The sequence below is a fragment of the Ptiloglossa arizonensis genome, chromosome 2 (assembly GCF_051014685.1).
Source record: "Ptiloglossa arizonensis isolate GNS036 chromosome 2, iyPtiAriz1_principal, whole genome shotgun sequence".
Taxonomy (NCBI): domain Eukaryota; kingdom Metazoa; phylum Arthropoda; class Insecta; order Hymenoptera; family Colletidae; genus Ptiloglossa; species Ptiloglossa arizonensis.
The window spans coordinates 25,705,188-25,717,039 of NC_135049.1; the positions used below are offsets into that span (position 1 = coordinate 25,705,188).

The window sequence follows — 11,852 nt, forward strand, 5'->3', positions numbered from 1 at the left end:
TTTCGATTTAAAACAGAACGATTCTCACCGTGGAAGCTTCTCGTGGACGTGGAGTCTGTCGACGAAACGATCGAAGCTTTCGACGATGATGTTGTCATCTGCCCGGTCCATTCTCAACTTCAAACGGAACACTCGGCTCGGTTTTTTGGGGGGGGCAATCGCGGATGCCCTAGTGTCTAATCGTTTCCTGTTTGTAAAGTATATATATAGATATATAATATAGATATATTATATACGAATTAAATGTTTGATAAGAGAGAAAAACACCGAGAGAAACTGAGGAAAGGAGTTACTTACGATAAGAGAGGAGAGGTCTCGTTTGCGACGTATTCGGAACGATTTTAAGAAGCATACACAAACGCGCTCCCGCGCCTACCAACACACGCGTACACACGTACATGGATACATACCTACACTCCATACGTACACGCGTACAAACATACGTACAAACATACGTACACTTACCTACACGCACACGTATACATGTACACGCACATACTCGGTTAATAGCTAGACAAGTAAGTAATAACGCTACGTCTGTAAAGTTTCGAAGGAAGATCACTTTTTCGCGCTACTGATCGTCCCCTAGCCCCCGTGAATAAAAATGGAAAGAACGTCGAAGAAAATCGTGTTTCCTAATCCCTCGCCGATCGAGAACGAGCGACAGGTGTGAATTTTTACAAATCGAGGTGCGAGCGAACTGCTGGCCAAGTTGCGACGAGTGCCACTGTAAAATATTACGATCGGTCGTCGATACTCGTAACTAGTTCTCCTTCCAAATTATACAAATTTTCACGTTTCGGTTTTATCCAAATCTGCGTCTCGTAACGATAGATTTCCCGCGATCACACGAAACTTCGTCACGAAGACTTTTAACGCGCTTGTTTATTTCGTACGGAAGAGTTTCTGTAAAATTTGTTCACGATACGGTATTGTCGTTCTTAACGAGCATCGACACGAGGTATAAATATATTGAAACGCTGCTGCAAAATATCGTAAACGACACACCGAGATGGAAAGTATCGTTACGAAATATATTACGGTGTGAAAATTCGGGTTAATTTTTTTTAGAAAGAGATCCGAACATTGGGATTGAAATTTTTCGTCCGTTCTTTGAGCAGCGAAGAAAGAAACGACTTCGACGTATTTTGAACAATTAACGAGTCTCGAAAGTCGTGCAAAGTCGTATTGGAAAAAAAAAGAAGAAAAGACGACTTTGCGATACTTTGCAGCAACGTTTCACGAGAGTAAACGCACAGCGAACGAACAATCGTACGGTGAATTGTCAAGCAATACGTAACTCTCGAAATTCAACGTCGAAAGTAAGTGTACTCGTATTCGCGGGTGAATGCTTTTATTTCGTCGTGGCGACGTTTTACAGTGGCATTCTTTGGCAAAACGAAGAACAGGAATTATTACAGTTAGGCGTCACTATACATTATGCAGGAGAGAAAGAACAGTAATAAAGTAGACTGCGACCGGTGAATTCTCTGGCGACGAAAGTGCCATTTTAAAAAAAAAAGGAAAAAAAGAAAAAACTATTCGATATACGTTCGGGAAAATGTTCTCGAGCACCGAGGCACATTCCGACGACGACTCCCGCGATAAAAATTACGTCGTTGAAACATCACGCTCGAACTACGAGAAATTTGAAAAAAGATTCCCGAAGAGGGTCCGAAACCTTGCCTCGAAGAGTTCAAGTTTGCTAGATTGTTTATCAAACCGTCTAGTCGACGAAGAGACCAACGATTCCTTTCAAGTTCGATAAAAAGATCAAAGTTAAATGTTTTCAATAGGGAACTCAAGAAAAATCAGAAACCAGATTTGGTTACCGTTTAATAGCAATTTCTTAACGGGAAAGTTTCTCCAAATTTCTCGAAATGTCTCCCTCGTTGTTCCAAAATTGTCCGTTTCTCTACGGTAAAAGGAGCAAGTAAACGAGAGAGCACCGAGCGAATCGAAAGCAATCCGATCGAAGCGTTCTCGAAACGTCCTCGAGTGTTCAACGAAATCTCCGAGCTTGAAAAAATTGCTCCGTTTTCCATGAAACCACGAGTTCGTCGCGTCGCAGTCGCCAGAACGCGCGGCACTACACTCGCGGCAGAAAATATTGGTCGCTCGAGGTCGCTGCGCGAGTGGCAAGCCCCCACCACGCGCCGTTTAATTCGCCTCGTCGCTCCAACTCTCGCCTATGTGCACCGGCGGCGGGCCGTTGTCACCGACGAACCAGTAAACGCGAGCCAGCGGGCACGCGAGCGATCCGCAATCGGAGCGGTGACCGCCGAGCGTTCAAAATTTTCTATACCGCCACGAGCGCACAGTGGTGTGTTTTCCATTCTATGTAACGTGTTGCAACGTTAATTAGTCGTTCGGATGTCGTTTCAGTGGGAATACATACCACGATTCCTCGAAGTCTCTCTCTCGACCGATCCGGAGAAATCGTGACCGAGAGGAGGAGGGGAGGAGGAGCGACGAACGTTGCGCGTCCAAGTCGCTAAAATTTATTAAATCGTCGGCGTCCACCCTGAACGCGATACAACGAAACGACGATCACCGTTCCGTGTGTGTTTTCGATCGCGAGTCCGCGAACGCGGAACGTTGGTCGTCCCGAACCGAGTTTTAGAGAACAGAGAGAGGAACGATCCGCAGACAAATAAAGAAATAAACCGTGCGTTTTTCCTTTTCCTTCCTCGATGCGAGCACGACAACGGTACAAAAAAGAAAAAAGAAAAAAAAAAGAACAAAGTAACGAAACGAGGAGAAAACGAAGTAACGAAGGAAAGGAGAAGCTCGAGCGCCCTTCGCTTCGAATCGCTCGAAATTCGAACGGGAGCCGGATTCCTTCGACCGATCGGACGATTCCACGCACTTCCGGAACGGACGCGCGCGCGAGTGCGCGCGCACTTCGCTGCAGTCTTAGATTAAGAAAGGTTCCCGAGGAAAAACGTTTTCTGTGTGAATTTCGTTCGGTCGGAGCGAGGCCCGAGCACCAGAGGAGGGGAACGACGATCTCCGAAGTTTTGAGGTTAGGGAAATAAAGGAAGGTAATCGGAGGCGTCGTTCTTGGTCCTCGCTCGCCTTGGTTTACGGTCGAGTAATATCACGACGAACGGGAACTCGTGTTGTATTTATAATCGATTTTCAGAGTTTTTCGCGACCATTTCTTCTTGGTTGCCCCACCACCCCATCCCCTACCCGCCCCACTCCCGCGCGGACTGACCTTGTAAAAGAAGTCCCGCCCCATCATCGACACTAACTGTTCGTCCTTTTTAACAAATATAACAAAACTTACGTCTTACTAATTACGAACGGCGTTTCGGAAAACCAGTGCAATCGACTCGATCGTAGGGAATTGAAACTTCGTGCAAACGGAATTTGGATGGTTCGTAATTTTAAACGTAGGAGGGATTGCCTTGGCGTTCTGCATTCGCAAAGTGTTTTGTAATTCCTCACCGAGCTGCTTTTCATTTGAAGTTTTCGCAGACGTGTTTTTCTTTCGGACGTTGAACGCATTAGTTGCTTACTTCGGTCGAACGAATCGCAAAAGTTTGAATATCTAACGTTGATGGACAATGGAAGAAATTAAAATTCGAACGATTTTAATTTTCTTAGGTTTTATAGCTTATGTTTTAACCGCAACAACCTTCGACAATTATAATTAAAATTAAACGGACAGCAAGGAAGTTTCATTCGCGTTAAAAAATGAAATTGAATAATTCAACATTCGATAGATCAGATGGCGTACAATTCTGAATAGTCTACCATCGACACCTATAAAATTTGCACGAAACGAATGAATCCGATACTGTCGGTATTGTAGGAAAATGCATCTGCTTATCCGAGGTGATCGATATAGTAGAAAGATGCGTTTCGTTGTATCCATGCATATCGGTAAAGTAGAGAAATGCATTTTGTTACCGTCGATACGTACCGATACGGTATGTATACATAGTTTTACCACGCACGCGCACTATTTCAACATATCGTAATCAGCTGATCGGATGCGGATGAATAGATGGCAAACGTACGGTTGACTAGTCGGTTGTCAGACAACTGTCAAGAAAAGAACAGCGCAAACGAGCGCTTTTCGTTCGTGACATCGACAGAATTTTTTCACAAACGTGTATCGTTAACTAGTTGCAATACATCATGGCATTTCTCGAGGTCGGTCCGACACCTCGCTTTTTGTTTCAACATTTAGCATCATGTTTTCCATGATTCGTATATAACCTCAATTTCGATGCCTTAAAACAGAGAAATACGTTTATTTTTTCAGTGGAGACGCATCAACTTCTTCGACCTTAAGAAAGAGGTCGACGACGGAAAAATAGCCGAGGCACTCGGAGTGAGTTTCCTTCTATTTGAATCCAATTCTTTGCAAAATGACCACCATTAGAGGTTATGTTAACGTCTACAATACATCGCATATTCTGTTTAGAGCGCTCAAGTCACAGTAGCTACAAGCGGTAACGGCAATTTAGTTTTCGGAGATAACATTGGCACTGTACATTTAGTAAATAGAACTTACGATGTTACCACTTTTCGTGCGTACGAAATCACGTTAACGTTAGCTCAACAGGTTCAACATTCGACTTTCTTGTTTACCATTGGGGTATGTATCGATTTCAATTATTATGCGCTCATAGTTACATGTATCACTCTCGAGAAAATTACATCTCTTTAGGAAGATGAACCAGGTTGTAATCCTACGTTAAAAGTTTGGAATTTAGCTAAATTGAACAAACATGGCAATCCTACGTGCGTCCGTATAAGTAGAGCTATATCTGGCTACAAGGCAGTTCCTGCGACTACTATGTGTGTGCATACTAGTCTTACTTTAATGGCTATTGGTTTTGCAGATGGCTCGATTATGCTTTATAGGTAAAAATAAATTGGGTACTAACTCTTCTTTGTATGAAACTATCTTGTACGTAAAATTTTGAATTTTCAGAGGTGATTTAACTAGAGAAAGAAAAAACAAGATAAAAGTGTTAAAAGATACCAATGTTTCTATCACTGGACTAGCAATAAGATACCCGGGCAAACAAAATTATTTGTTCGTTGCTACGTCTAACAGTGTCTTTATATATAATATTACCATTAAAGATAAAGAATTTAAATTTCCCTTGGACACAATGGGTTGCGCCCCAAAGTGCAGTGTCCTCGCAGAATCTAATCAGGATAGTCACTTCATAATCGGTCGCACCAAGGTAATAATCACGATAAGATTTAGTCTTGTAACACACGATTCGCGTGTTTGTGTCGATACGTTCGTTTTATATTAGGCAATCTACTGTTATACATCGGATGGTAGAGGTCCTTGTTACGCCATAGGAGGTGAAAAAATAATGTTGGAATGGTTTAGAAGTTATTTAGTAATTATAGCGAAAGAAGCTGCCGATGACCAACAATCACCAAGAACAGCAACCACCATTTCTGCAAAACCAAGGTTAAAATTTTATGTGTATACTTGTCGTATTAGATTAGAATATTTTTATTAACAGCTTATATTTATTTCTAGTACTATAGAACCAATACCTCCAGGTGTAGATAAACATATAATCACAGTACTCGATACCCAGAATATGTTTATTGTCTTTTCCGCATCTATGTTGTCTGTACAAGCTGTATTATCAGAGTGGGGTGGATTTTTTATACTCAGTGGAGATAATAAGCTTTATTACTTGGATGAAAAAGATTTGCAGTCAAAATTGGCATTACTTTTTAAAAAGAAATTGTACGATGCGTCTATAAGGTAAATAACAGAATTTTAATCTAAAGTTATGTTGTGCTGCTATTTCATTATGTAGGTATAAGGTAAATATCGATATGACTGGATGTGAATGGTTTGGGACAGAACGAACGATGCCGAGCGGTATATTATATAGTGTGATAAGACAAACAAAGTAGTAGAAGAAAGGGCTTTGTTAAGTGTGGACGTATCGTGGTCAAAATATGTAGAGTGAAGAATTTCATTTTTAAATACATTTTACATCTTTATTATAAAAAGAATGCATTATTGCAACCTGCCTGAATGCCTAACATTCCTCCACAAATATTTTTAGGATAGCTAAAAATCAACAATACGATGCTGAAGGGCTCGTCGATATATTCCGACAATACGGAGATCATTTGTACTTAAAAGGAGACCATAATGGTGCAATAGAACAATATATAAAAACTATTGGCAACTTGGAACCTTCGTACATAATCAGAAAATTTTTAAATTCTCAGCATATAGATAATTTAACGACTTATTTACAAGCTTTACATAAAAATGGACAGGCAACGGAAGATCATACTACTTTATTGTTGAATTGTTATACCAAATTGAATCATACGGATAAATTGAAAGAATTCATCATGGTAAATAACCGTTAATTTAAACCCGATATTAACGAAAAATGTATACATATGTATCATTTTACGTGACAATTTTAGACGAAAGATAGGGAAGTCGATTTCGACGTTGAAATTGCGATAAAAGTCTGTCGACAAGCATCACCGGAAGATGCCTTGTTTCTTGCTCAAAAACACGGTCGACATGAATGGTATCTTCGTATTCAAATAGAAGACAAACAAGAGTATGAAAAGGCATTGGAGTACATTGGAACTTTGGAATTTGAAGAAGTGCGTTTGTATATTTTCTCAATTTATTATTCATGACTAATTTTTAACCATTTTTTAGGCAGAGTCTAATATGAAGAAGTATGGAAATATTCTTATAGAAAATGTGCCAAATGAATCTACACAGTTTTTAAAAACTTTATGTACCAACTATAGACCTTCTAACAAACCACTTGTAGATCAGGTAAAACCAATAATACTTATTAAATCAGTATTCATCGAAAAATAAAATTAACTTAAATAATATTTCTCGTTCAGGAAGCGTTAAATGGTACTGTGGAGCAACATGTAGACAAAGCTAATCCTGAAGATTTTATTCATCTGTTTTTGAATAATTCAGATTGTCTGATAGAGTTCCTAGAACATTTAGTAAAAGTTGATACCAAGTTAGTACGTCATTTTAAAAGTTCATATTACGTTTTACAGTCCTTAATTTAAATATATTAATACAGATGGAGTACACTGGTGTATAATACATTAATAGAACATTACCTTTATGTGTGGTCAGCCCTAGACAACGATGTAGCGAAAGTGCAATACGAACAGAAAATTATTCGACTTCTGCAATATTCAGAGGCACGTTATGCTAAAGATCAGATATTAATCTTATGTCATCAGCATAATTTCAGACGCGGTCTGCTCTTCCTTTTCGAAGAAAGTAAACTGTACGTTAAAGTAACATGTATAATCAATAGGACTATCTTTAAAGATTTGATCTTGTAACTTATTTTGTCAATAGATATCAGGAAATATTACAGTTTCATTTACGAGAAGGAGATAGCGAACAAGTTTTAGCTACTTGCAAACGATTTGGTCATCAGGATCCAAATTTATGGATACAAGCTTTGTGGAGTGTTGCCAGGAATAAAGAAGTTTCACCTAAGCTCCTTGCAGATATACTAGCTTACATAGGTATGTTTGAAGTTTGACGTCATTTCGTCTTCTGTTATGTTGTGCATTTCTGTTGAATGAAATATTACTCGCAGAACAAGAGAGACTTTTGTCGCCGTTGATGGTAATCGATGCAATTTCAACTTCACTCTCCTGTACCTTGGGTGATGTTAGAACTTATATAAACAGTGTATTGCGAACACAGAATGAACAAATGCAAGCAGATGTAGAATTGGCTAAAAAGTATCAAGAAGATACTTTAAAAATACGAGAACGAATAGAATCTATAAAAAACGACACAATAATTTTCCAAGGATCACGTTGCAAAGCATGTTATTCTCAGTTAGAGCTACCATCGGTACATTTCATGTGTCAGCATTCATATCATCAACAGTGAGTTCATATTATACATCACATTAAGTGCAACAGTAGCTCATAAATTATACTAACAATTCATTATTTTGTCATTTGCTAGCTGTTTTCAAAGCTTCTCTGAAAACGAGAACGAGTGTCCAACTTGTTTGCCAATCAATAAAAAGTTGTTGGACATCATAATAGCACAGGAACAATCGAGGGATCTCCATGAAATGTTTCACAGTCTACTTGATCGTGCGGAAGATCCGTTTTCATTGGTTGCTGATTATTTTGGCCGAGGAGTTTTTAAAAAATTAATGGTGATTACCGATACCGATAAACCATTATCTGCTGCAACGCAAAAATTTGAAGAACCCAAGCTGAATTATGGACCAGGAGCGGAAGCCAGGATCAGATTAACAGAGGGGAAGAATTCCACGTTAGGTAATCATAAATTTTAATAAGGCAATTAGTTCTTTTTTAAAGTGCAACATAGATTTAAAACCTGTTGACTCCAAAACAATTTCCTCGATCTTTCCCAAAATCTAAAATTGATTTTTCATTGTTAGAAGCAAATGTCTCTGCCGCGGGCAGCAGCAACTCTACTCCTCGAGGAAATTCGAGGAAAGTTTCACCAGTGCCCATAAGAGAGGCTCGGATTTTAAATAGTACAACACCGAAATCGTCGCCAATTCAAAAGTCTTTCGTGCCTCCAAAAACACCAATCGCACCATCCAATCCGTTCAAAGTGAACGAATATGATGAATCGAAAAATCCATTTTTTGAGGGCAAAGACAACGACAACGATAAAAATCCCTTTAAGGACGATGATGATGATGACTATAACAAGAATCTGAATCCTTTCAGTAGATAAACTGCATTTGTTTGGTCCAATTATCTCGACTATCAAACTCATGAATAAATAGTAAGTGAATTAAACGTTATTACACAGATCAAGAACTGTCGAGGCTTGTAAAAAGAAATAGGCACCGTACACATTATTATTACTAATGATTCTGGTCAGGAATGCAATTATTGTTCTTTGTTCTAAATGTATTATGAATTTTATATTATTTTTCACTTCATACATGTACGTACAAGTCATTCAACACGAAGTCAGAGATTTTTTGGAATCATTTATCTCAAATTTTTCTGAAACTTGAATATGTTATAGCCTTTAGCCATATTTAAACGTATCTTGAAAAATTTTTAGAAATTGTCAATTTTAGAATTGTTTGAAATTAGTATGAATAACAAGCTTCTGAGTATATAAATAATGAAGATATAGGAGTACTAAGTAAAAATTATTTATTTTAAACAAAATATGTTTAAGCGTTAACTGTGCAACGTTAGCTTGAATAAATTTTTATATAGCCAATTTTCAAGTCGTCGTATTTTTGAACATTCCTCTATAATGAAAATAAGCAGATTTGTACTTTCATTTTTTCAAATTGTTCGATTACTGCTTTTTATTAAAAAATCCCATTTGTTTAAAATAATTGAAAAAAAAATTATTAAATATTCATTTTATTAACCTGAAATATATTTTATTTAAAACTCTTACATCTGCATTTTCCTTGTACCCATAAGCCCATTCTTATTCGTTTGCTAGTTTAATAGTTGCACTTTATTGATGAAAAGTTATCACCATATTTCAAACAACTGTGAAATAAACAATTTTTCAAATTTTCAGAATTACGACATACACAAGTTTCAATAAAATCGGAGATGATATTCCAAAAATTGTTCGACTTTGTGCAGAATGAGCCATACATCAAACGATAGCTAGATTCTTTAATGCTTTAATTGATGGAAATTTATTTGTATAAAGAATAAGGCCCATATATGAATTTATTATAAATATGAACAATTTATTGTATATATTGCTTTGTATCATATTTTACATTATAACATATATTCGCAAGGTATCTATTATGGTTATTCATTTAACAATTATTATTATAAAAAAATACATCATATTTTATGAAATGATTCTTCTACCAAAGTAAGCGTTTTCCAAATAGCAATTAATAAATAACTTATGCATGAAAAGATGTAGAATTATATTATACATGATCCAAAATGTCTTTCCATTCAAATATCTTATCACTTATTTTAAAAGCACTCCAACTGTGTATAGTTTCTGGAGTCCTTGGTTTAATAGAAACAGGAGTACAATACTCTTCAGTAGACACAGGTGTGAAAAAATGAGATAGTACGGGTACAGTGTCTCTCTGCCTTGGCTCTGGATCCTTGCTACGTGTCAATCTGCTTGGCAATTGTTTTTCATCTATGGATAAGTCCACTAAATTTTTATAAACGGCTTCATCAAGAGGGAAATCTAAGGCACTAAAAATCTGAAAGTGAAAACATATAAAAATATTTCTGGACTCGATTTAAAAGTAATATTTTCATTAATACCTTTGCATTTACAAGATTCTTATAGGTCGCTGGTAAATGCTCGATATCAGTTACAACTTTTTGCTTTTTGATTTCATTCAATTTATTGATTGTATTCATAATTGAATTGTATTCTGGTCGTGCTAATTTTTCACCAGAAGTACATGGTTTTACACATGCATTTTCATTCATTTTTGGAATCCTGAAGTCATTTTGCTTCTTACGTTGTACGCCTGGACCAATGTAAGGTTTGATTTTAGGACCAATTATATCACGTATAACAGTCTTTTTAACTGAAGAAGTTTTGATATTTGATGCAACTTTACTATATTTATGACATGGCATAACATTTGTAGGAATAAATTTTGCATTCAGTTTTTTAGATCCAACTGAAGCAGTACATGGTTTAGATGTAACATTTGACTTTCTTTCATTAGAAGTAGTAGAGCAGGATTTAGATTTACAATGCGTAACTTTTAAATCTGAAGTTCTTTTAGTTGTATTCTTAATATCCTTTTTAGCAACCAATGCATCATTTTCTTTTCCCCTTTTAGCTTTCATGCCATCTCTCTTTAAAACTTTGGTTTTAACACAGTTTTGAAACTTAGGTACTTTATTCAAAACATCATTTTGTGCAACAGGAGATACTGATGAAATTACTACTGCGTTATTTGAAGATTTATTGGAAACACTGGATGCATCAGTTTCCTCGGAATTTATTTTGATATTTTGAATATTATTAACATCGCTTAAAGGTTTCAGATTTTCTGTTTTAACCAAATTGTCATTTGAAATAGATGTAATTTGATCTGTACAAGGAGAAAATGTATTGCTACATAACGTTAATGATTCAGTCTTTTGTGCTGTATTGGTAGATTTAACATTTTTATTTTCTTGATCCTTAGATGATATCTTATTTGATTTCAGTAATATAACAGGTTTATCTAGAGTCACAACACTTATGATTTTCGGTTTATTTGACTGACCAGTACTTTTTTTATCTGTTGAGGGTTTTAATTCCTCCTTTTTCAATTTGCCGGCATCAGTTTGACAAAATCTAACCTTTGGTCTAACGAAAAATTTAGAGTCTTTAGACATTACGAAAAAGAGTGACAAAAGTTTATAAATCGAAACTTGTGGAAACTTCTGCTCAAAAAGATTGACTATTATAACAATTTAATAACATAGCCTCTAACACAGAAGCCTCGAAAGTTGATAATTAAATATCAGATTATTGACGATGCTACAAATTTCCTAATAAAATCATTACGTTTGTTTCTCGGGATTACCCGATTTGCAATTTCTTTAACTTCCAATTGATAAATATAAGATCAGTGTCTCGTGAAATTGTGACTTCGTAAATAACGGTATAACGCGCAGTTTCTCTGACAACTTAAATATGCTGTCTAGGGAAAAAAGACGGTTTAAAGAAAAAGCAAAATATGAGACAAATTTTCAAAAATTTGTATACTAGTTTATTTAAATTGTCAAGGTTTTGATATTAAATATGGTTATTTGAATGTTCTTTAAATAAGTGATGTTTTAAAGAAGGAAATAGAATAATTATATATTAGACATAT

General features: G+C 36.5%; 2 protein-coding genes across 3 annotated transcripts; one reads left to right on the forward strand and one right to left on the reverse strand.

The window, feature by feature from the left end:
• The first annotated feature begins 4,023 nt into the window (after positions 1-4,023).
• Positions 4,024-9,800, forward strand: Vps11 (vacuolar protein sorting 11). Of its 2 annotated transcripts, XR_012994376.1 has the most exons (17): positions 4,024-4,164; positions 4,277-4,345; positions 4,439-4,612; positions 4,685-4,881; positions 4,952-5,210; positions 5,286-5,449; positions 5,522-5,755; positions 6,066-6,366; positions 6,442-6,630; positions 6,689-6,811; positions 6,886-7,013; positions 7,080-7,292; positions 7,367-7,539; positions 7,614-7,911; positions 7,994-8,316; positions 8,442-8,797; positions 9,566-9,800. XR_012994376.1 is itself a non-coding variant. In XM_076327938.1 (16 exons), the coding sequence occupies exons 1-16, from the start codon at positions 4,150-4,152 to the stop codon at positions 8,744-8,746; spliced, it is 3,165 nt and encodes a 1,054-aa protein (XP_076184053.1). In that variant the 5' UTR covers positions 4,024-4,149; the 3' UTR covers positions 8,747-9,800. The 2 variants fall into 2 exon arrangements, 1 of the variants encoding a protein (XP_076184053.1); XM_076327938.1 differs by having other exon boundaries at positions 8,442-9,800.
• Positions 9,724-11,653, reverse strand: LOC143155329 (uncharacterized). The gene is made up of 2 exons (XM_076327942.1): positions 10,294-11,653; positions 9,724-10,229 (listed from the first exon to the last, which is right to left on the reverse strand). Exons 1-2 carry the CDS (start codon positions 11,368-11,370, stop codon positions 9,939-9,941), a joined length of 1,368 nt encoding a protein of 455 aa, XP_076184057.1. The 5' UTR covers positions 11,371-11,653; the 3' UTR covers positions 9,724-9,938.
• Positions 11,654-11,852: the final 199 nt, after the last annotated feature.

Bases quoted from the DNA above. Each gene is read 5' to 3' on its own strand.
- Vps11 (XM_076327938.1), top strand. The intron at 4,613-4,684 runs GTATGTATCGAT...ACATCTCTTTAG, and splicing joins CTTTCTTGTTTACCATTGGG to GAAGATGAACCAGGTTGTAA. The intron at 7,014-7,079 runs GTTAGTACGTCA...ATATTAATACAG, and splicing joins TTAGTAAAAGTTGATACCAA to ATGGAGTACACTGGTGTATA.
- LOC143155329 (XM_076327942.1), bottom strand. From the start codon at position 11,370: ATGTCTAAAGACTCTAAATTTTTCGTTAGACCAAAGGTTAGATTTTGT. The intron at 10,230-10,293 runs GTATTAATGAAA...TTTCACTTTCAG, and splicing joins AGAATCTTGTAAATGCAAAG to ATTTTTAGTGCCTTAGATTT.